At 43.2% G+C, this 22,560-nt stretch overlaps 1 protein-coding gene across 2 annotated transcripts; it reads right to left on the reverse strand.

Annotated features, from left to right (window-relative positions):
• Positions 1-1,124: 1,124 nt before the first annotated feature.
• On the reverse strand, positions 1,125-22,559 carry LOC140260814 (merlin-like). 2 transcript variants are annotated; one of them, XM_072353510.1, is made up of 19 exons: positions 22,218-22,559; positions 21,426-21,491; positions 17,130-17,248; positions 15,683-15,808; positions 15,239-15,361; positions 11,174-11,257; positions 10,573-10,641; positions 10,278-10,360; positions 9,088-9,163; positions 8,522-8,659; positions 6,865-6,939; positions 5,956-6,069; positions 5,410-5,532; positions 4,746-4,963; positions 4,462-4,564; positions 3,784-3,911; positions 3,073-3,223; positions 2,449-2,658; positions 1,125-2,241 (listed from the first exon to the last, which is right to left on the reverse strand). In XM_072353510.1, exons 3-19 carry the CDS (start codon positions 17,217-17,219, stop codon positions 2,206-2,208), a joined length of 1,947 nt encoding a protein of 648 aa, XP_072209611.1. In that variant the 5' UTR covers positions 17,220-17,248; positions 21,426-21,491; positions 22,218-22,559; the 3' UTR covers positions 1,125-2,205. The 2 variants fall into 2 exon arrangements, with proteins under 2 accessions (XP_072209611.1, XP_072209612.1); XM_072353511.1 differs by lacking the exon at positions 21,426-21,491 and having other exon boundaries at positions 22,218-22,320.
• Position 22,560: the final 1 nt, after the last annotated feature.

Below are 22,560 nucleotides of genomic sequence, written 5' to 3' on the forward strand. Positions count from 1 at the left end.
TCATATCCATGGGACTAAGCTGTGCGTGTAAATAATCGCTCCTCAGCCTACAGCACTTACACATGTTGAATTCCCCATCCAAAATTACGATAGGTTAAACTCCAGGAAGAGAACAACAGCAAGTTCAGGTTGGTGTGGGGATGTAGAGACTGGCAGGGATTGACAAGCAGTAATGCATTGCCCCCTACCCCTGTTGTTCTGAGCCGATGAGGAGCACATCTGAACAGGCTGCACTTCAGCACCATCTGCTGCCTGCAGGTCTGCAGACCATCATCACAATCAGCTCCAGCCCTAAGCATTCAAAGCTGCTGGCTGCATCACTGATGAACACCTCGCTCTTTTGGATGACAGACCTTGCAGTGACTGATCAGCGCAGCGTGTCTTTGTTCTCCACTTTGCTCTGGGGGAATTCAGGGCTCACGCTTCTCACTTTCTCCAAATGAAGGAAAACCCCATTTTCTCAACACGGCTGTCACTGCTTGTTTGATGAAGCAGCCAACACTACAAGTGAGCAGGAGCATCAGAAGCACCAGCATCCAAGTGCAATCGCTCAAGTACCTTCTCAGGTTTTAAGCAAACTTCTCTTTGCAGTGACTGCCCAGCAACAGAGCAGCACATCTGCATTCACCTGGTTTACTGCAATAATTTCTTACCTTTTGTTAATCACTTTTCAAGCATCTGGGCAGGTACACGGTGCTGCAGAAGGGCAACGCACAGAAATAATACTCCTTCCCAGGGTCAGGCTGGAGGGGCTCCGAGCCCTGATGGAGCTGTGGGTTTCCCCATGCACTGCAGACAGTGGGACCAGATGGCTTTTATGGGCCCCTTCCAACTCAAACCACTCTAAGCTTCCCACCACCCTCCTGCAAGCAGCAGCCACTCTTCAGGCTGGGAGAAAAGACAGCAGGACGGGGCTGCAGATAGCAGTTATGTGTATCTTGCCATGTAGCTGTCATGACTGTTAGAAGTCTGAGCAGAGAGCTGGCTACAGATGCTATCCCCTACTGTGCTCAGCCTGTTGTAGATGTATACAGAGGGGATTTGCATGTTTGTTCTTGCAAGTTGCCTTGTTAATGCTGTTGCAATATTGACACACCACTCGGTTCAAAGCTGTTACTAGCAAGTGAAAATTGAAGCTTTTTATTTCGTGTGTTTCCTTTAATCCTAGCTTTTGGAACTAGATATTTACCATTAGCATCTATTTTTTACACCGTATCTCACATGCTCAACTGTGCTACTACATTAGCTACAGCTGCGTATCGCCTGCTTCCCCAAAGTCCTCAGACTGAAGATTTATTGGTGAAACAGAGACTTAAACACACACAAATACGAGCAGGTTTTGCTAATGAGGCAGACATTTTGCTGCATGCAACCTCTCCATCAGAAGCAAGTCCAACTTCAGCAGACATCACTAACGTCTTTTGTCTTTGTCTCATTTGGAAGCTGCTTCACAGCGAACTGGGAAACAAGTTAATGTATGCAAAGTTTGCTGGAGCGGCAAGCAACAGAAAGTGCTCGATCTAGATGGGAATGTAGAGAGAACAGAAGCTTTGCATTCCAAACAAAGGATTCCCCCAGGAACAAGAGGTATTTGAAGATGTCCAATTCTACATCTGGAATTACACGCTGAGATTTCTCACAGAGAAATGAAAATCAATTAAGTGAACGGAGAAACATTTGGGGAGGGAAAGGAAAATATTTGGCAGGCAAACACTACAAGGTTGAGTAGTTCCATAAGAGTCGTGTCTCACAGACAGGACCCAAAGCAGAATTAATCTACTCTGTAGGTGAACGCCATGCTGATGGACAGTCTTCTCATCCCAAATGTCTCCCAGCCACCTAGCATCCCTTCTACACAAAAGGAACCATCTTGGTAAGTCAATGTGTAGAATTACCCAGGGGAGGAAGGCTTAGAAGCATAAAGAGTTTCTTTCAAAAGTGCAGTAAGAAGTAAACCATGCTCCTTTGGCTGTATGGTTACCATCGTACCCAAAGCCACGAGCTGTTTTACACCGGGCAGTTTTAGTGCTCCCAGCTCATGCGACCTGCTTGGAAGCCAAATGGCACCACTACCTATAGAACCACATCTCTATGCTGATGACTGTCAGGAGACAGAGCTGCACCAGTGCTCTCGTGCGGGTGCGTTTTGCAGCAGTCAAACAGATGCCATCAGGTTCCACCAGTCTGGTAAGGCAAGGAGGCTCTTCAAATGTAGATCACATCTGAGTCATGCTGCTGAACCTACATGCAAAGCAAATGGGAAAAATTAGCTCCGCTCTGAACTCCTCCTTGTGGAACAGCCTTGCTTTGTGAGCTGCTGTTGGATTCGATGATCTTGAAGGTGTTTTCCAACCTGAGCAATTCTACGATTCTATAAAGCCAACCACACTTTGCTGCTCTGAACTCTAAACCTCTGACCGGTATTTGGGAATCTACTTATCTGCTTACCTTTACAATCTGTTTTCTGGTTCCTGTGCCCACGCTGTTGGCAATCAAGGAATTGGTTTGAAAAGTTGACTTTTGCGCTGGCACCGTGTGTTGGAGTTTGTTGGTACAAGGCCAGCTGCTTGTAGGATTTAACGAGTAAGCGGGGAAAGGCCTATGAAGATTTATATCTGTTGAATCGCCAGTTTCAAAGGTCTTCATCCATGATGGGATCTTTAAAGGAAAAGAACATGTGGAAATTCAATGCCCTCTCTACATCAACATTTATAAAGCCAAAACGAACATAAAATGCATTGCCAGAGAATACAGGTCATCCTCCCTCAGTTTTTCCGTCCTCCCTTCTCTCTGAAACAATTTACTCAGGGTCACTTTTATTATATATGGAACAAAATGGGAAAGCACAGACAGCCCTTATCCTTGCCCTGGTTCAGAAAGAGTGTTTATGTATATAACAAGAAACTCCTGACCAAAATCTGAGTTTAGTTCTTTGCTGCCTCAAATTAAAAAGAAATCCAAGACTTTTAGTACAGATTCATAGCAACCACAAAGCACGAGAATGAGAATGTGATACAAACCATGAGAGACCACACTGTGCTTAAAGAAGTGGCAGGAATTGAAGTTACATACATTTCCTAAGGAACGATCCAAGGATCCCAGTACTTCATTCCAGTGAGAGTAAAGCCCAGCCTGTTTTTCTTCTAGCTTCAAAGCATGAATTTCAGACTTCAGTTCTTTCAGTCGATCTTCAAATTTTTTGCTCTTTTCTATGTAATCTAGCCTGTAGTCCAGAGACAATATGCTTACTAACACAACAAAACTCAAGGATGAGGTAATGAGAGGAGATCTTTGCATAATCTTGCCTTTTATATATATATACACACATATATAGGCAACATTAAGTCTGTTACATGTCAGCCTCACTTCTCTGCTCACTTCCACCCTTCAGAATTCACTTTCTAACCAAGAATTTCCCTCTAGACTAAGAGGAAAAGCCTGTGAATCAAACCAGTACCACACTCTAACACTAGAGGGAAACTTCTGTCCTCTAATTTGCCGTTACTCAAACAAACTACTTCGTGCTCGACATAATTAGTCTTTAAGACAAGAGGGTTCTGGATCTGTTACGGTTTGAACCCACCATGAAACTCTTCCTGTGTGTAAAACAGCAAGTCTTACAAAGACATAACCTGCACCAGTTCAGTAAAAGGCCTCCAGTCATACATACAACAAGACAACTGTCTTGAGGTGTCAGGAATGACCTGTTGATTCCCAAGGAATTTTTTTCTGTACTTCCCACATGCAATATATTCTTCATTTACACCACAAGCAGACTGATACCTCTCTCGCTCTATCTCAAAGGAGAGTCTCTTGAGGTCAATGTCCTTCAAATCCAGCTTGATGGACCCTTTGTCGAAGTTGGCATCTCTGGCGTCAGTTGGCAAGTAGTGTGGGTACTTGATCATGTGCTGAAAGAGCCAAAACAAGCACAGTTTGACTTTGGATTTCTCACCAGCTTCTTCAAGAGCGCCATGCTGAGCCATTCCATGAGGTACCATGGATTATGAGAGACAAATGTTCCTGAAGCCCTTTCCATCTACACAAGTGGCCCCAGATTAACTGCCACAAGCCACAGATCCAAGTGCAGAGAAAGGACTGCAGTGTTCCCTAGTTCTAGCTAAGAATGGGAATCCATTCTCAGCAAGAGTGAAGCAGAAGAGGAACTGAGGGCACACAGCCCTAACATCACCTTCTTGCTTTGCCTGAAGACACTCACATGTAATTCACATCAGTACAACACAGACGGTTCAGTACAACCACCTTCACAACACACTGCCTGACTGAGATGGCACAGAGTCAGCATTAGGCATGAATGCAGGCAAGACCATCTCTGCTCCCCAATTACTAACAACACCTGGTTGTTAATATTGGTTTTGGACACAACCTACCCTGATGAGGCTACAAACATGCAGTCAACATCTGATTATCACCCAAGTGGTACCCAGAACAGAAACTTACAGGATAATTGAGCCTGGTTATGTCAAAGAGTTTTTGCTTTGCTTTCCGTTCAGCCTCTCTGGCTTCATGCAGATCTTGTTTCAGATGCTCTGCTTCCTTGGCTCTGCAAAACAAGTATTCTGACATGAACTGGTGACTTTCAGTATAGAGACAGAACACAAAAGCCTTTGGGAAAAGGCCTTCCCTCCTGTGCTCTCACCCCCACACTCCCAATTTGACTAAAATAGCACTCTCTCCAGGCAATTCAGGAGGGGCCACACAATCCCAGCTCAAGCAAATCTAACCTCCGGTCAGACTCCTTCACCAGCTTCACTGCTATCAATTCTGCCTCCCGCATCTTTTGCTCCATCAGGCGTTTCTCCTCCTTGGTTTTCAGAGCTGTTATCTCCAACCTCTGTCTCTCTTGTTCTGCTTCTGCAGCATTCTGGGCCAGCAGTTTCGCCTCTTCTTCTGCAATCTGAGCTTTCTCAGCCAGCAGCTCTGCAGCTTCCTGGGATCGAAGCTAAGGGGAAACAATTTGTTGCAGTTTCCTTGCCTAGCATCTTCAATTTCATCCCTGAAGTCAATCAGGAAGAAGATGCTTTTTGTCAACAGATCAAGGGATAAAAATGTTAAGCCTTAAAGTAAAAACAATTGAAGGGCTTAGTACTACTCCACTGCTCTAGAATCACTGATCTTCTGTCCTGCTTCTCACCTCCACACAGCAAGGAGACTGCTGTGCTGAGATGGACAGAGACATCAACCAAAACCTAATATAGGTTGATCCCTCCAGTTGTCAGTGCCAAACGCAACATGCACTAAACCCTCTTCTCCCAGTTTCAACCCACAACGTTACTTCCTTCAGAAACTCTCCAGCTTTACGTAAGCCACAACTTCTAGAAAAGAAAAGAGCTCCCAAACCAAGAAGGCCCTTCAAGCACAGGAACATTCAGTTGGCGTGCTACTCACCAGGGCCTCATTGGCCTGCCTGGCTTCATCTTCCAGCTGGAAAAGCCGCCTTTCCAGCTCTTCTTTGGCTCGCTCAGCTTCTTCTCGGAGCTGCTTCTCTCTGGCCAGTCTTTGATTCTCCATCTGGAAAGAAAAATACCACATTTGTGGCTTTGCAGCAGAATCACATCTGGGCCTGAGGCAGCGTAAGAAACTAACCTAACGGAGGACGGGCTGCTCTCAAGCTGGTGAGCTGACATTCAGCAGAGATGCAGTGCTGAAGCTACTTACACTTCATCAGAAATGAACTGCACTAACTGGTAACACCAGTTATTTCAGACTGCTGGGAGAATGCTTGGATCGATCTGCTACGTACCCCAAATCTTTCTGATCGCCTGTTTGGCTTCACAAACATCACTTACATCTTCAGATGCTGCATATACACATAGAGATGTCCCACACTTCTGTGCTTTCTCACCTCCTACACACATATCGATGCATGGATAGCAAGGGCACCAGCTGGAATAATAATCAGCATTTTCAGTAACAGAGGAGCAGAAAATGTACCTTTTTTCTGGCCTTTTCTTCCCTGGCTTGTGCTTTCATTTGCTGAATCTCTATTGAATCCACTTTTCTTCTCCTCATAAATAGGTCATGGTTTCCGATGCACAACTGCAGAATCTGGATCGAAACAGGAAAGAAAATGGGAGTGTGACATAACTGCACCCCATCCAGGGGGAAAAAAAGAGCCCTACAGGTCAGAATCTGACATTTCTTACTCCAGCACAAGTGCTGGCAGATGCATCCCTTGCAAGGAAAGTGACATTCAGGGCAGGCTAATACCCAGATTTATAATAGTGTAGACAAGTTCATAACAGCATGAGGGGTTCTCGTTCCATCCCTCATCCCTGTCTGGTTTCAGTTTCCTGAAAAGAACAGGCAATGGGTGAAGGCCAAGAGATAGCTGTGTGGGAATGGTCACCTGTGATGGCTGCTCCATGAACTCAATGAGAAATGGTCTGGCTGTGCTAAGAAGCAGCCAAGGATGACAAATGAACCAGCTGATCAGGACCCTCTCCTTGTTGAGGCAGAAGTCAATAAATACCCAACAGGAATCCAATAGGCCAATGCTGCAGTGGTTTTGCCCCTTTCATAGAACCATAAAGGTTGGAAAAGACCAAGTCCAACCATCAACACATCCCCACTAACCACATCCCTCAGTGCCACATGTACTACACCTTCCCCTTCCTGTACCTGCATTTCCCCCTGCAATTTGGGCCTTCCTTTGTATCTCACTTTCCATCCAACAGTTCCTTTGCCAACACAGAGAGAAGACAACCACACACACCCTGACCTCCCAGACAGAAGAATCCTATGGAAAACACATGCTGAAACTCAATGCTCCCTGGCCTCTGCACAGGCTTACAAACTCAGTATTGCCAGCCCAGTTTTAGAGGAGGAAAACAGGACACTTACCAATTTGTTTACCTTGAGCTGAGAGGAAAAGAACTTGAAGACTTCTGCTTTTTTGTCAAGAGGTTTAATGGTTAACTGTTCAGATAGATAGTAGGGGGGAAAAAATGAGAGGAAGCAGTGAAAAGGAGGAAAAACAAAACTGAAGCTATTAATACTAATGCAAACTTTTGCCCATCTCCACTTCTCTCCAGGGAAGCAGCGATTTATGCCACAAACACAGGGAGAGCGATTTCAAGTGCTTTGCTCGCAAGAATCAGAACCAGGGCTGCTCTCTTTATACAGGCCATTCTGGAAGATAAAGCCTCCCACAGAGCTGTATCTGATGCCAGTTCAGATGATATTTTTCATAATGGTACCACCTGTGCCTTGCAAACTGCACTGAGAACACTGTAACACGCACCGGCTATCAGGAGAAACAGAATGCTTTGCTAAGAATCTGACTTCTGGGTATGAAAGTAAGGGAGATGTCAACCCCTGCTCTGAATCCCAACCATTTCAGGTGCAACCAAAACATATCACAAAGGCCTGATGGATTTGTTCTTCTGACCATGTGATAACAGTACTACAGCTCCTGCTTTCTCACATTTTCACTCCTATCTCCCAAGCTATTTCCAGAAGAGATGAAAGGTTTTTCATGCCTCCAGGTCAGGATGCACTGTTTTACTTTATATGCCGCGCTGGGTTTGGCTGCATAATAAAAAACAGCCCCATTCTTTAAGATCCTTCTCTCTGTGACTCATGAGTTAGCACTCTATTCCTGTCATTCATTTGCAATGCAGCGTATAATTTCAAGCCCTCTGAGTCACCAAGATCTTAACGTTCTACAGCTCGTTTCAGCCTGCAGGTAACAACTGATGGAGTGCGCTGCCTTGCGAGGAACAGGGCTGTGAATGGGGTAACAAATCCAGCAGAGCTTTAATAGAGGGCTGCCCAATTCCCCAACAACAGGGAGTTATTCACAGACCAGAGGGGAAATTTAAAGCCAAGGAAACAAAATCCTTCAGAGGTAGAACTCTCCTGTAGGCTGCCCTGCCTGTTGTATGCAAGCATCAGTCTGGCTAGCAGATCTAACCCTGTTTGTTGGGTTGTTTTGCTTTTCAACAGGCCCAAAGAAAGGAGAGACCCATTTCCCACTGTGCTTCCTACAAGCAGAAGATGGGCTCTAAAACCCCACTGGAATTGTAATGGAAAGGCATTAATAGACTGGAAAAATTCAGTCAGAGAAACACGTGCATCTCCCTGCATGCCTCCGCTTGCCACTGTGCTTCAGACCTCATTTACAGGGATAACTTCAGCATGCAAAAATGGCATTAAGTCTTTATGGATCATCTAATCCCTGCTGAGATAACCGAAGCCAGCCACGGTGACGTGCATAATATCTATCTTTTATGGAGACCAACACTTGTTTTGCAAAGGACAAGCAGCAGGGGAGGAACCAGAAAGGTGGGCTCTCTCTGGAGAGCTGAGAGCAGCCCTGGGCTCTCTGAGATTACACAGCACATCAGAAGGACGAGTCTGTTAGTTTTTCTAACAAAGCTCCCTAGGATCTTCCCCCTCCCCCAAATTATTTAAACAGAGGCTGCTTTCAGCCTGTTCCAAGAATCCCAGTCCACACCCTCGCCCATATTAAAAGAATAATATATCAGATGCAGCCTACCTCCTTCTCACTATAGGAAATGTTTCTGATAGCACTCCACTCAAACGACTTATTTGGAGAGAACCTGTTATTAATGCTGTAGATATGAATTCCTTTGGCATCGACTCCAAGCAAGAGATCGGTATGGTTTTTATTTTGCTGCAGAACAACAGAGATCAGTAAGTGCTCTTTCTGGTGACATCAGCAACCACAGACAAGAGCCACGCTTTTCTAATACACCGATATTTATTTGTATTTCTTGGAAATGGCTGCTTCTACAATACATCTTTTAGCCAGCTAACCCAGTTGAATAAAGCAGCTCAAACTTCTCGTTTATTCCTTCTTCTTCCCATTACATACCCAGAGCTATTCAAGAACTCAGTGCAATCATAGAGCAGAACCTTTGCTGTTGTATCCACCTACTCTGTCAGCAGGCAAGCAAACCAAGCGAGGTCAATTGCTACACAGCCTCCCTACAGCAAAGAACAGCAGAACTCAGGAGTCCCAGCTCCAGACACCCTGAAGGATTTTAGAACAGCACTACCATCACCTGCAGCAATTGCAAACTGCTCAAATACAGCACTTACAGCAATGGGAAAATAATTGACACCATACATTTCCAAGTCTTGGGCAATTTTCAGGTAGTTCATCTCAGCTTCATCCCTAGAGAATAAGGCGATGATTACACTTGTGTCCAATCCTTCTGTCCTAACTGACAGCATATTTCCCATTTCAATAAGAACAGCCATTCTAGTCCTTTGGACTTTCTTTAATTTCACTGTCTTACTCTCAACAGAAAAGGGATAATTAAAAACACCGTCTCTACAGAAGACAAAGCTGTTTTGGTCTGAGTCACATATAGTGCAACCTCTACTAAAATTCAAGTCTGGTCTTATCCTTGTGGGTTACTTTTGCCACTCCAACATTATAGGGATTATTAACATTATCAGATAGGGATCTAGGAGATATGGTTTAGGGGTTTTCTGTAGGTATGGTAAAGGGAGGATGGTTGGACTAGATGATCTTATAGGTCCTTTCCAACCTTGTGATTCTATGATGATTCTATCACTTCTTGGAGTCCTCCTCCACCATTATGTTTCCTTATAATCCCTTCAGGAAGCAAAACTGGTTGAGAAATTCTAGAGAGTGCTTTGGGCAGAGCCTCCCCACTCACTGTTCTTCTCCTTCCAAACTGAGGCATCAAGTCTTGAGGAAAATATTCAGGAAAGACAGTGCTAATCTAGAAGAGCCAACAAAAAACTGAACCAAAATAATAAGACAGGCTGCCTCTGGTGCCAGCAGCTCCCACCTCGTGTTTAATTGAATTTCCAGGTATGCTGAATGTGTTAGAAGCAGCTGAATATCCATGTGGAGTAGCACCAAAACTCAGTCCTGGAATGATGGCTCAATGCCTGTACTGCTGTGGTACCTTGCTACGTATGCTGCCATCTTTTTGAACCATGATATTTATTGTTGTTATTATTTATTTTACAAGGTATAAAGTACATCAGATTTTAGGCTTGTAGTTTGTGAAGCTCTGCGAAAGCTCTCAGCTTCAAAGCTAGTCCAGTTTACAAACACACGCTGCCCTACATGCAGTGATACCTTTACCCTGGGGGAATGGATTTTTCCCTTTCATAAGAAGCAAAGCTCCCAGCAGCACAGCCTGCAACCCAGCATCTCTTTGCTCAGTTACAAAAACCAAATTTCACTGCAGGCTGTGAAGAAGTAGTTACTGATAAGTACAGGATTTCCAAAAAACGAAGTTATTTCATACCTGGCGATACCCCTATGCTCTGCATACCAAGCAGTTATCTTTTCTTCCCACATCTCTGCCGTCAGCTGATATTGCCTGAGGACCTACAGGGGAAGGAAGGAAGCAGATTGCCTTTGAAGACACAAATACATGTGCTGCCTCTCCCAGTCACTGCAAATGCAGCAATGAGTTCAGTCATTTCACCATATTCAAGGCAAACAATCATTTTCTAATGCTCTGCTTAGACCCAAAGCTGCACCTGCTCTGCAGCAAAGGAGAGATGCAAGTTTTGGTTCTATACATAATACAGACTTACCCTTTTGGGTAACAGTTCATCATGGGCAAGAAAGCCTGGCTCGTGAAAGTTTGGGTCATAGTCACCATACTGTCCCAAGGGAAAAGAAAAGAGACACTTGAACTTGTTAGATGCAGAACCCTGAAGAACTTGATGGCTGCAGTTTGATGAAATAGAGTTTGTTTTGGTTGTCCCATACGGTGTGAGGACAGGAAAACAGGTTCCCCCTCATCTGAGCCATGGGCTCTTGGTGGCACAAAGCTAACTATGCTCTGAAAGATGCTAGAGAATACCACCCTGCCACTGCTCGTGGTATCAGCACCTCTGAATCCATGGACATTTTAATAACAAGGTATAACTGCAACTGGGAGGAAAATCACATTGAAATGCTGGATCCAAAGAAATCCCAGAAAACTGTGAAAGCGTAGCATAAAACAGCAAACTAATTTCTTCTCCAATCCTTTGTAATGGTAATCTAATGGCATCTATTGCTTTTGTTTCCCCAGCAGCAATCGTGCCTCCCAGCATGGCCCAATTTAACAGCAAAGTTTAGCACTTGAGTATTTCACGTATCACACTATGTACAGATTTGGCTAAAATATGAGCACTGCTATGCACAAACCTTGGCTTGAACAGCATAAGAAGCCAGTAAAACTGTTGCCTCCGGTGAACAATAGATTTCCTCATCCAGTATCTGTTTCTTAACCTACATCAGAGAAAAAATAGGAGCAAGTTAAAGAAGCAGCTCAAAGTCAGGGCTTACGTCAGGCTGCAATGAAGTTAGACATGCCCAGACTGTAACTTGGCACCAGCTATCACCATTACAAGATAACAGCAACAATAAAGTGACATTCAGAAACACAGGAAACCTTAGTATTACCTTACATATATATGTATATATTTAGGACCTTTAGGAAGTTGAAGCGTCTTAATTCCAAGTTGACAGCAATGCCAGTGGACTGTCTCCCACCTTAATGTAGGGAGGCCCTTCCAACTCAGGATACTTCATGACTCTATGAACTATGAACTATTCTATTTTCAATCACATTGTTCAATTTAGACTGAGAGGGAAAAGCCTTTATCATAAATTGGTGGAGGATGTTTTTCAGTCTCATCCCATTAAGCTTTTTGCTTTAGATTCTCCATACAGGTAGAATTACAGACCTCTCTAATGCTCCCTTTTATTACCAGCTCATTACCCAGAATGAAGCTGTAACGATTTTACCTTCAGCACTGAGCAATGATACAGAAGCTACTCAGTTATTAAAAACCATCCTACTAAATGTGCTATACCAAGCAGTGATTTGATTTGCCATCTAAAATAGCATCAAAGGGCTACATAACCATAACCACAAAAAAGTAGTTTTGCTGGAAAACATATAGAAAGCAGCTTGAAAACAAAAGATATCCAAGTTTTAGGTCAGAAGGGACCTCTGGAGATCACCTGGCATGGTCAGGTCCAACCAAATGGGACTGCTAAGGGCTGCATCCAGCTGCATTTTGAATGCACCGGATGCATTATACTAAAAAGCATTAAGAGGATCCTTCCAGGTTTCCCAGAGGGATGGAATAAAGGGCACCCCACAAAGGGAAAACTGCCTCACAGCGCATTAGATTTATTCAATTACAGTGGTATATGCACAACATAAACACAGGGCTTAAAAATAAAAGCACAGTATAAGTGGTAGAGAGTCTGTTAGCTTTCTTTTCATGTCAGTAATCTATGGTGCTAGTATGATCAGAGGTAACAGTTTGTACAAGGCTGCTTGATTTTGAATCCATTGGGTAATTCTACCTGGAAACCCAAAGGAGGAAGAAATTAATCTTCCCAAATCCACCTCTCATACATAATATCCTTGGCCCATTAAGAAGCACAAAGATAAGAACATTTTGCATAATGCACAGTCTTCTACATTTCCAAAGAAGAAAAATGACTTGAGATAGTACTGAGTTGCCTTTACAGACACATTTAGGAACTGGAGGTACCATGAACTGAAATGAACCATCATGAAAGTTTTTCTTTATACTCGGTCTCTGGTAAGCACAATATATGAAGCTGAGTTATAGCAGAGGGAAAATTCCTTCTAAGCTGTTAAAATGGAAAGAATGAAAAGACTTCTCTTCCAAATTGGAAAGCTCCAGCATTCATATTCCATGGTGCAAATAATACGTTTCAGAATGGAGAATGACTTGAGACAAATCCCCCGCAACTGTCTGGAGGTCTTTCGGTTTGGTTTTGGGTCATTTTGTTGTTGGTTTTAATCAATTCTATAATTATAACATCCTTGTAAAAGGAACAAATTACCTAATTGTTGAAGAAAACTCAGCTTTAGAGATTTACATTTATTCACAGATCTGACACAAAGATGTTATGCTATATTAACATGCAAAGTCTGAGATGGGAGGACTGCAATCTGTAGGCATCCAGATGTCAGTACATGTTTCCCTGTTAGCATCCAGGTGTGATCTGAAGTTCTTACAGTCAGGAAACTTTGCAAGTTCCAATTTGTTCCTGTCTTGTTTTTCTACTTTGGAATGAGAAGAATTTGCTAATTGTACATCTGCTAGTCGAGGCAGGTTCAAGGAGAGAAGAGAAATCAGGATTAAAAGGCTAGGGAAAGCGTTCTGCCCCTCTCATTTCTTTCCAAACTGGGCTTAAAAAACAGATTCCCAAATGGTTAAAGGTTCAAGATGAAGTTTTAATTAGTATATTAACCCCTGGATTAACAGTATTTCCCCTTTGCTTTGCTAGCACATCCTCCTCAGGGAACCAGCATAAGAACACTGTTTATTTACAGATGCAGACTGTTTTTACTCCAAAATCCAACCTACCTGCACGGACACATACTGCTGACAGATACCAGAACAAAGCAACACGGTAGAAGACTCTAGCACCCAGAAAGTTCAGAAATTCAGAAGAGAAGCTGGAAGGCACAGATGCTGGGGCAAAAAGCAAGCGTCCTTCCTTTTGCCTGTATACCTACCATTACAGCTGCAAGTTACTGAGGTTATTGCTTCTTAGCCACAGCATGGCTTCCCTCTTCCAGGATTACACACCTTTATTTTATTATTATTATTTTAATCATTTATTTACTTTATTTCTATAGGTAACTACTTCTTATGGAGATCACAGAACACTGAATTTCTGGGACAACAGGAAGGCCAGTGACAAACAGGCAAGCTGCCTCTGCAAAGCTGTGAGCATCACTGCATGTGTGGGGTTACTGTTCTTAATTCTGATGGCTTCCACTTCATGGAAACATTTAATTTTGCAAAAACCAACATGGCCTTTACAATGGACAGGTTACCTTTACAAAGGACAGGTTAGTAGGGTCTTGTTTTCTAGTGGTTATGCCTTCCATAGTCATACACAACAAGACCTTCCAGTAACCACCTGGGCTGTTTTTAGGAGATTGGGAGTTTTAGTTACAGGGATAGAAAACAGTCATGAGTCTCGTCCCACCTGCAGATGATACGGGTAAAAAAACCTTAACAACCCATACTGCTTATCACCATAAGGTGAAAATAATACAAAAATGTTAATATCTAAAAGGTTATCTATATGAAAAACTCACAAGTATAGAAGCCTTCAGTCTGACTGGAAAACACTGAGGCAATCTCCACAGAGATACAATCTCCAAGAGATGCTGCCTTAGTGGTGGTCAGCCCTTAAAAGAAGTCTAGAAGAGGTGGACTCAAGCTCCATCCCTTCCAGGAGCACAGCTGAATTACCCTCACCTGTGCTCCCACAGCTGACCTGACACTTGCCTCAGCTGATTAATCAGAGGTTCAGGCTGTGATTACCAGTTTCCCATACAACCACCATTCCTTTCCTCTTTCTCACCTTCACAACTGCCATCATAATTGCTTGTGTAGGCACTCCATAGGTTCATACGCTTAATAACAGGTCCCTTCAAGACCTTCTTGTTGTGAAAGAACTAGCTTAGGGAATGGTTACTTAAGACCTATGCAGGTCAATGACAAGCTTTTGAGACGCTCTTCATCCAACTTTAGCAGCAGCCACAGCAGACCACTTGATGAAGGCCTCAAGATAATTCTTAAAGTCAATAAAAAGGAGGGTTTCACTTTATACTGAATCACTAACGACCAGTTAGGGCAGATACCTTATCACAGAATGGCTTGAGTTTGAAGGGATCTTAAAGCCCATCCAGTTCCAAGCCCAGTCATGGGCTGGCAAAGGGTGGCAGTGGAGGTGAGGTGGTTTTGTTGGAGATACCTTAATACCCAAGGCCTTCCCGAGGTAAGCAACTCTTTTCTTTCATTTGTGTGGCTGCTACATTTGACTTTGTTCTCATCTGCAGTAGCCAAAGACTTTGCTACCCCACTATTATCATGGTATTTTCCATCCCATTATAGCATTACAGTGTAAAAAGTTGTTTACACAGGACTGCAGGTTCTCATAGTTTAGCTCCCATTCCATAACACAAAGAGTAAGAAGCCATTATGAGAACAAAACCCTTGCAGAAGTCAAACATTCAACTTACCAGAACGCAAAACCATAGTATCCAGGAGAGATGTTTGTAGAAGTGAGATGTTTACAGAGACAATGATATGACTGAAACCTGAAGAGTCATTTTGAGATTGAGAGCAGCCAACAAAATCAAAGATAATACAAAGAGACTAGGACGAACATAGAAGGATTTCATGGTTAAAAAACAGTCCTGACCTGAAGAAAGAACAAGTGCTGGGTAATTTCCTGTAACAGCTCCTCTTCTACCTTCTCTGGGTAGAATTTAGCCAAAAAATGAAAGCTAACAGGGTCTTCTTTGGGAATTTCTTGATCTAAAACCTGTTTAAAGATAAAATCAGAATCAGCAGCAAAAATAGTACAGAAACATCTCAGAATAACACTACAGAGGAAAATCAGAAAGCAGGTGATGTGGTTAATGCAGCCTGTTCAGAAGGGCGTGTGGTGGTGATTGGTGGGTGACACTTTAGACCAAACTGTATAGAAGCAGACTGCTTAACACTATGAATTTCAGTCCTAAAACTATCACCTGAAAGTATGGGTTTCACTTAAACTATTCCTTTAGATCCTGAGCTTAAAAAAAAGTCAAAGAAGTCCTTCAAGAGTAGAAGATAGTTACGTTACCATTCCTGTTTTCTATACCTTTTTGTCCATCTTTAACCAGGTGCACATTCCCTTCATTGTGTACTGTAAGCCAAAGAACCAAGTCTCCCTTAAGCCAAGTGCTCTGCACACCAGGTCAAACAAGTCCTTCCCCTTCCACTTCATCTGGGAGAGAAAAAGAAAATTAAGCAAAATAGATTTATCTTGAAGGATCTTGCTGTATTTTAGGCAAGCAAACCAGGTTATCATTTGTTTTTCTCCCAAGAATTGTTATCACACCTTTAGCTTTCCAATGGAACACGCCTAAAATTGCCTACAGCAAAGCTGTAATGCTCTGCTTCCTTTCCTCTGAGTGCTCTAAAGCTGCAGTCATTTAATCACAGCATCGAGCCCTTTATGAGCAGAGGGAATGAGGGTTGCACTGCTGATCTCCAAGGACATGGCAAAGTTTTATTAATATTTGTAGAAATCTCACTCAACATTTTAGACAAATTATGGAGTCTGGAGAGTAACTCAAAGGGGCACAGAGCAGAACTGCCAAACAATCAGAGCAAATCTGTCTTTCAGACACCTCAGCTATTCCAGTGGCAATGAGCCAAGCCTTTATACTACTCTGATTTAAATGAGCAGGAGCCTGTCTTCTAGGTGTACGACTTAATGCATAGTTTAGCCAGGATTGGTTTTCGATCTGGTAATAAAAAAAAGAGTAGCAACTTAATGGAGGAGATGCAGAATGAGAGTAATTTACTGGCCCAGCTACACAGAAAACAAACTTTGGTTGAAGGTCCCAAAATACACACACGTATTTGTAGCATCTCACTTTTCACTGAAGAGTCTGCACATCTGTTTCTTCTATCTGGCCACAGAGTAGAAGATGATTTTGTCTCATCGCATCATCAGTCACTAAACTTAATGGCAAAAAAATGAACTTTTGGGCACTATTTGGATGGAAAGCAGGAAATCAACCCAGAAAGAAAGGAGTACTCGGGGAGAGAGGAAAGAGAGCAAAGGAAGGAATATATCAAGCTGGATTTGTTAACAAGGACTCTGAGCTCTGAACCAAGGTTTCCAAATTCTTTATTTTCACAACTCTGTCTGCAAGTGTTCTACATCCATAATTCACACTGCCTGTGATTTATGTGCTCTGTCTGAGTGACCTAATAAACTAAATGCTGAGTGCCCCACAAGGCATTCAACTCCCTCATTAGAATCACCAGATCCAATAGACGTCAGTTTTCTAACTGCCCTTCTCTAAATACTTGCTTTTGTTGGATGATTAGGAATTAATCTTATTAACGAATCTGATGCAGCTCAACTCATCCATCAACCGAGCATTTGCTACGTTGGGATTGTTCTACAGTGGTGCTTTCTGCTGTCCAACTGACTGGAGAGCCATAAGGAATAGAAGCATCTTAATTTCAGTAGGGACAAACAATTCCTCCCAGCTGAAAATAAGATTAAAAGGGTTTCTTATGGGGACTCTTACCTCACAGCTGAACTCCATCTCGGCATCCACCGTTATAATCTTGACTTTAAAAGTCTTTGGTTGTTTCTTCTTCAGGCCTCGGATAGACATATTTTTTCAGTTTATGAGGACAGCCACACCTGAAACCAAACACTGCTGTGTTAAGGGCTAGAAATCCCAGTAACATTTTCATGGCTCAATTGAAGGAGGGGGAGAAAAATCTTTCTCATTCAAGGTCTTAGGTCTTTGCTGTATGTATTACTGTGCCTTTATATGAGATGCATCAGTGGAAGCTCTGCTTGTAAATAGAGCTATAGCACACAGCAAAACCTTACTGTATCAAATGCAACTCAATGCTTTTCCATCACTTATGACTCCCTGGGCAACCAACCTATTGAATTCCATCACATTACGAGATCTTATATCCCTGAAATTATACAAATACCAGGAATAAATATATGCAGTGAAATTAAGCTGATTTTACCCGTTTCTCTTGGGCATACAAATGCACAATGATGAAAGCCATTTAGAACTTTTTTTTTCCAGTGTTTTTTCTTCTAAAGTGAAATTAAATCAATTTTGAAGCAGCCTACACAACATAAATTTTACATTCTAAATGCAATTGACTGCATACCATAAGAAAAAAACATGCAATTTCCATTGCCACGAGGGGTTTATGGATACCAGTCAAACCAAATGCTGAAAGCTGGGGTTAAATCATAGTGCGAATCAGTGCTGTGCAATCCTCAGATGGTTATATTTGAGTACAAGAAGTCAGCCTGTAAAAAAAGCTTTATAAAATTAACAGCTCAGACTCACACAACCCAGTTAGTACCTGTGAACTATACAGGTCAGGAGGAGACTGGGCTATTATTGGTTTTCTACAGCGTAAGGCTGTTCTAGCATGGCAGACTCTCAATCTGTCCTTAAGCAATTCCAAAACAAAGGTTTATGTTTAAACTGAAGTTGCAATAGTGTCCCCCAGTATTTTATAAGATACCTCATCCCTTTCTTTTCTTTTGCTGATGTATAAATTGGCTTGCAAACACACTGAGCGTTTTCCACTTACTTTGCATGTGCCCCTCATCCAAAAAATAGCTAAATAGGAGGTAAAGTGGATATGGAAGCTTTTCTTTTTTGACTTGCAGGGAAGCTGACAGAACAGATAAATCAGGTACCAAAACAAACAGCTGTCTGCCAGGGTTGAGGGTAAGAACTTGGGACAACTCAGAGCAGAGAAGGAAACCTCAGGAGGAAATTCATCTTGCTGACACAACCGAGATCCGTTTGGGAGTCTTCTCCCTCCAGCTGGGGCTGTTACAGCTTCTACTGAAGTCTTCTGTCCAGTTTGGGGCAACACACCTCAAGAAAGATAATGGGATAACTGGGCAGAGATCCCTAAGGGTTATTTTCTATCCCAAGGGCTAGAAAATAATCTGCAGTAAAAAGGAAAGTACTGGTTAGTACAGAGAAGGGACAAATGTCACGAGATGGGATCATGTCTGCTCTGCGTGATCACAGTGGTTAGGATGAGGAATAATAGGCTTAATTAATTGCTGCAAGGTGCCAACAGTGCTAGAAAAGAATGATTCACACCAGAAGGCATCAGAACAAGACACTGTGCTTCAGGGATCGTCATACAGGGCAGGGGTGGACTGGCTGATCTTGGAGATCTTTTCCAACCTTGGTGATTCTATGATCCTGTCATAGAATGGCTTGGGTTGGAAGGGACCCTGTGGATCATCAAGCTTCAAACCCTCATCCCATCCTATGGGGGACATCCAGGAAAATACAAAATTCTTCCCCCTCGGAGCTCAGGTCCTTCTGCTTAACACACAAAGGTGCTTTCGATTAAAGGGAAAGGAATGTTTAAAAACCACAAAATGACTGTAGGAGCATGGTGTAATGTGACCACAAGAACACTGACAGGGAAAGCATCATGTGGAAGCACCCAAACCATCAGTAATTACTCCAGCAAGTTCTTGATGTCTAATCTGCAAGCTGCAGCAGAGCTAATAGCACAATTATGTTTTAACCTGTTACATTCCAAAGCTCTTTCTTGTCCAGTTTTCTTCAAAACCAGAGGATTACTGTAAATACTTTCACCATCGGAGATAGCAGTTAAAGCAGTAGAACTGCAAAGTGGTGTGGAATATTGGTCACAAACCCTCCTGTTCACCCAAGAAGAAACACCAGCAGCTGGAGACAAAAAGAGAAGGAACTTCATAACTCAATTCTAACACACAACGTGAAACGGCCAATTCAGTGAAATAGGAACTCGGAGTTCGGGCCAGTACAGAACATTCTCAAAGAGCTCCATATGGAAAATGCTGATGAGATAGAATTGAACTGTTTCAGAAGAATGCACTTATTTTCTCAAATATGACAAAAAAAAATACCAGAGCCCTTCACTTTGAAGTTTGTACTTTCTTATATAACCTGGTTGAAATGACAATATAATTTGATCAGTGTTTCCAATAGCTTTTCTTTTTTTTTCTTCCTTTCCTTTCCAGAGTTTTTATTCCATGGAAAAGTACATTCTGACTCAGTGAAAAGACATTTTTGAATATCAAGTTTTCCCAAGATATGTGAACTGCATTTTAATCGATGGTCCTGCTAAAGAAACAGAGAAGATTTTCATGCTATATGGTGTAAATGAACATCAGATACTGCCAACATAAGCAAAAGCACTTAGCAGTCAGGATTTTAGAAGAGCTTTTGTATAAGAGAAATCATAGCAAATAGAGCAATCTGGGTTTGTGACCTCTTGTTTAAGTGCAGCTGTCTCCAGCTATCTGCTACCTATTGCAGCTTTTAAGTGCAAATCTTGCATCGTTTCTTTCAAGACTGGATTTCCACTGAGCTGCAGTGATTTGTTTCAGCTGCTGCCACAGGCACCCAAACCTGAGATCCAGAGCAACGAAATGGGACAGAGCAGAGCATGGTGTAGCTCTTTAGGGTCAATATTAACCCTTTGGGGGTTGATAGTGGGGAAATAGGGTTGCCCAAAAGGCAGTAAGTTTCCTGTCCAGGCAGAATCTGGGAACAGATTGCTCCGAAACTGAAAGTCCACAGCTTCTCTTTTGCCTTATGGAAGCTATCTATGATAAAAAGCTTTGCTTGATGAGAAGAACTGGAACACAGTGATGAGAAATCTGATTTGCAGGAAGTAAACGGTCCCGGTGCTGCCTTTCTTTACATCCAAAGTGACATTCACCAACTCTAACTGGGTTATAGTCTTCCCTCTTCTTCACAGGAAGAAATCAGTGCCTGTGTAAAGCGTGGGGGGAGGAAACTGGGAACAGTGAGCAATAGCCAGAATAACTGGCACAGCCACTCTTGCAGTGACTGATGCTTATCTGTATCACAGCACTGACAGGCTGCAGGGTTACACCACTGTACTACACAGCTTATCAAAATGGGAAATAACCCCTGCATCAGCCAGTACTGCACTGCCTGTATTCACTGGAAGCTGAAACAAAGCAAATGAAACCAGTACTCCCCAAAAGTTCAATAAATCCCCAAATTCTGTGCATTACTGAAACAGATGCTAAGAAATACCTCAATGAACAAGCTGCAATTAACCTTGCTATGAGTGAGGGTACTATTCCCTTTCAGTTCTGAAATTTCCAAGGTAAATGTTGGGTTTGCAGGGCTCTCCGGTGGGTATTTCCCTTCACATGGCACTTGCTCTCAGTGATTGCCTGGAATATACAGTCACATTGTAGTAAGTCAAACTTCAGTGAAAACAAATGCTTTTGGGGCACACGCAAAAAGTCAGTGTTGCTTTTTAAGGGGAGACCTTGTTAGTCCCTCTGCATACAGGCTAAGAATTAGTGGAAACTGGGATCCCAGTGTTCCACCCCCAGAAGCAGTCTGTCCTTCTGGGTCCAGCACATGAACAGGGTAGCAGCTGTACCCTTTGCTAGCAAAGCCCAAACACAGAAGAAAAACCCTTTTGTGTGTAACGCAGCATAAAGAAACAAGGCTCAGGAAGCATTTTAAGAGAAACCAACATAAGATGCTCAGTGCGTCAAGTGCAAAAGTACATCAATACAGATAAACTCTCCTGTCATTGCTGAAGCATTTACTGCAGCTCTTGGTCGCATGTTCCTCTGCTCGTTATGGTTCTCTCAGTTCTTAAGCTCAGAAATGGATGCAAACAGAACACACATTGCAAAGGAAAAGGGAAAGTGTTGTGGGCTTCTTACGGCTGTTTACTCACTTCTGAGTGCATTCCTTGCACTGCCCGTGGAACAGCTTCAGCAATGAGTTCCCTATTCTAAAACGGGTCAGTGCTGTAAGGATCGTTCTTACCTCTCAATCAGAAAGAAGTTATCTCGAGGCACCAGCTGGAATCAGATCCACTTCACAGATCATTTTCTGAGCGGAGAAAAAGAACACTTAACCCAGAATCCTTTGTTTTTCAGACATCAATATCCAGCTCTTGCACGGCGAAAATAAAGCCCAGGAACAACTCTTATAGCTGATCTCCTTCCCTTTGTTTCCCACGTTGTGCAGCATGTTAGCGCCCTCTGAAAAATCAAAGAATCGCTTTCCCAGGTGATACGAAGGGCTCTTAACCATTTCCTGCCTGTGCCAATAAGACTCCTCCCTGCTCTGCTGTAATTCAAGCAATAAGGCTCTCCAGCAGCAGCAGCCCAGGAGCCTCAACTGTGAGAACTAGAATGAACTCCCAAATGACTCCCTGGACAGCGTTGGATCGAATGATCTCAGAGCCTGCAGCCACACAACGCAGCCGTCTTCGCTGCCCTCTGCCCATGGTGACAGAGGGTGGCACAACAAAGCCTGGGAAGTGGGCAGCAGCCCAAATGCAGGTGATAAAAGACTTAAAAGAGTGGGGAAAGAAACAAAAGATCGCCTGCGTGTAGGAACAGGAGCAGCCGGGAGCGCATTGCCTCAAACTGAGGGTACAGCCAAAGCTTTTTCCAGCGTTACATTAGTAAAGCGGGCGTTTATCAACCACTGATTTCACAGATTGACGCTGAATTTCTAACACAACAGCGTAACCAATAACGACCATCCAGGTCTCCATTTGGGTGGCATCCAGGTCTCACTTATTGCAGCTTGACGTGGAAAATCACCTACTTTGAGATACGGAGCGTGTCCAGGGAAGGGCAGCGGAGCTGTGCAGGGTTTGGAACACGGTACTGTGAGGAGATGGGACGGTTCAGGAGGGAGAACAGAAGGCTCAATGGAGATACCATCACTCTCTGCAGCTCCCTGAAAGCAGGTTGTGGGGTCAGCTTCTGCTCCCAGCTAACAGCAATATGACAAGAGAGGACGGCCTCACGTGGTGGAAGAGCAATAGGAAAAATGTATTCTCCAGAAAAGCGATGATGCAGGAGAACAAACAGTGAAGGGGTACAGCCATCCTGCCCAGAAGGGCTGCCTGCGCCTTTAACTCCACCACAGGACGCCCCGCCCCCTG

Source organism: Excalfactoria chinensis, chromosome 19 (genome assembly GCF_039878825.1).
Source record: "Excalfactoria chinensis isolate bCotChi1 chromosome 19, bCotChi1.hap2, whole genome shotgun sequence".
NCBI lineage: Eukaryota > Metazoa > Chordata > Aves > Galliformes > Phasianidae > Excalfactoria > Excalfactoria chinensis.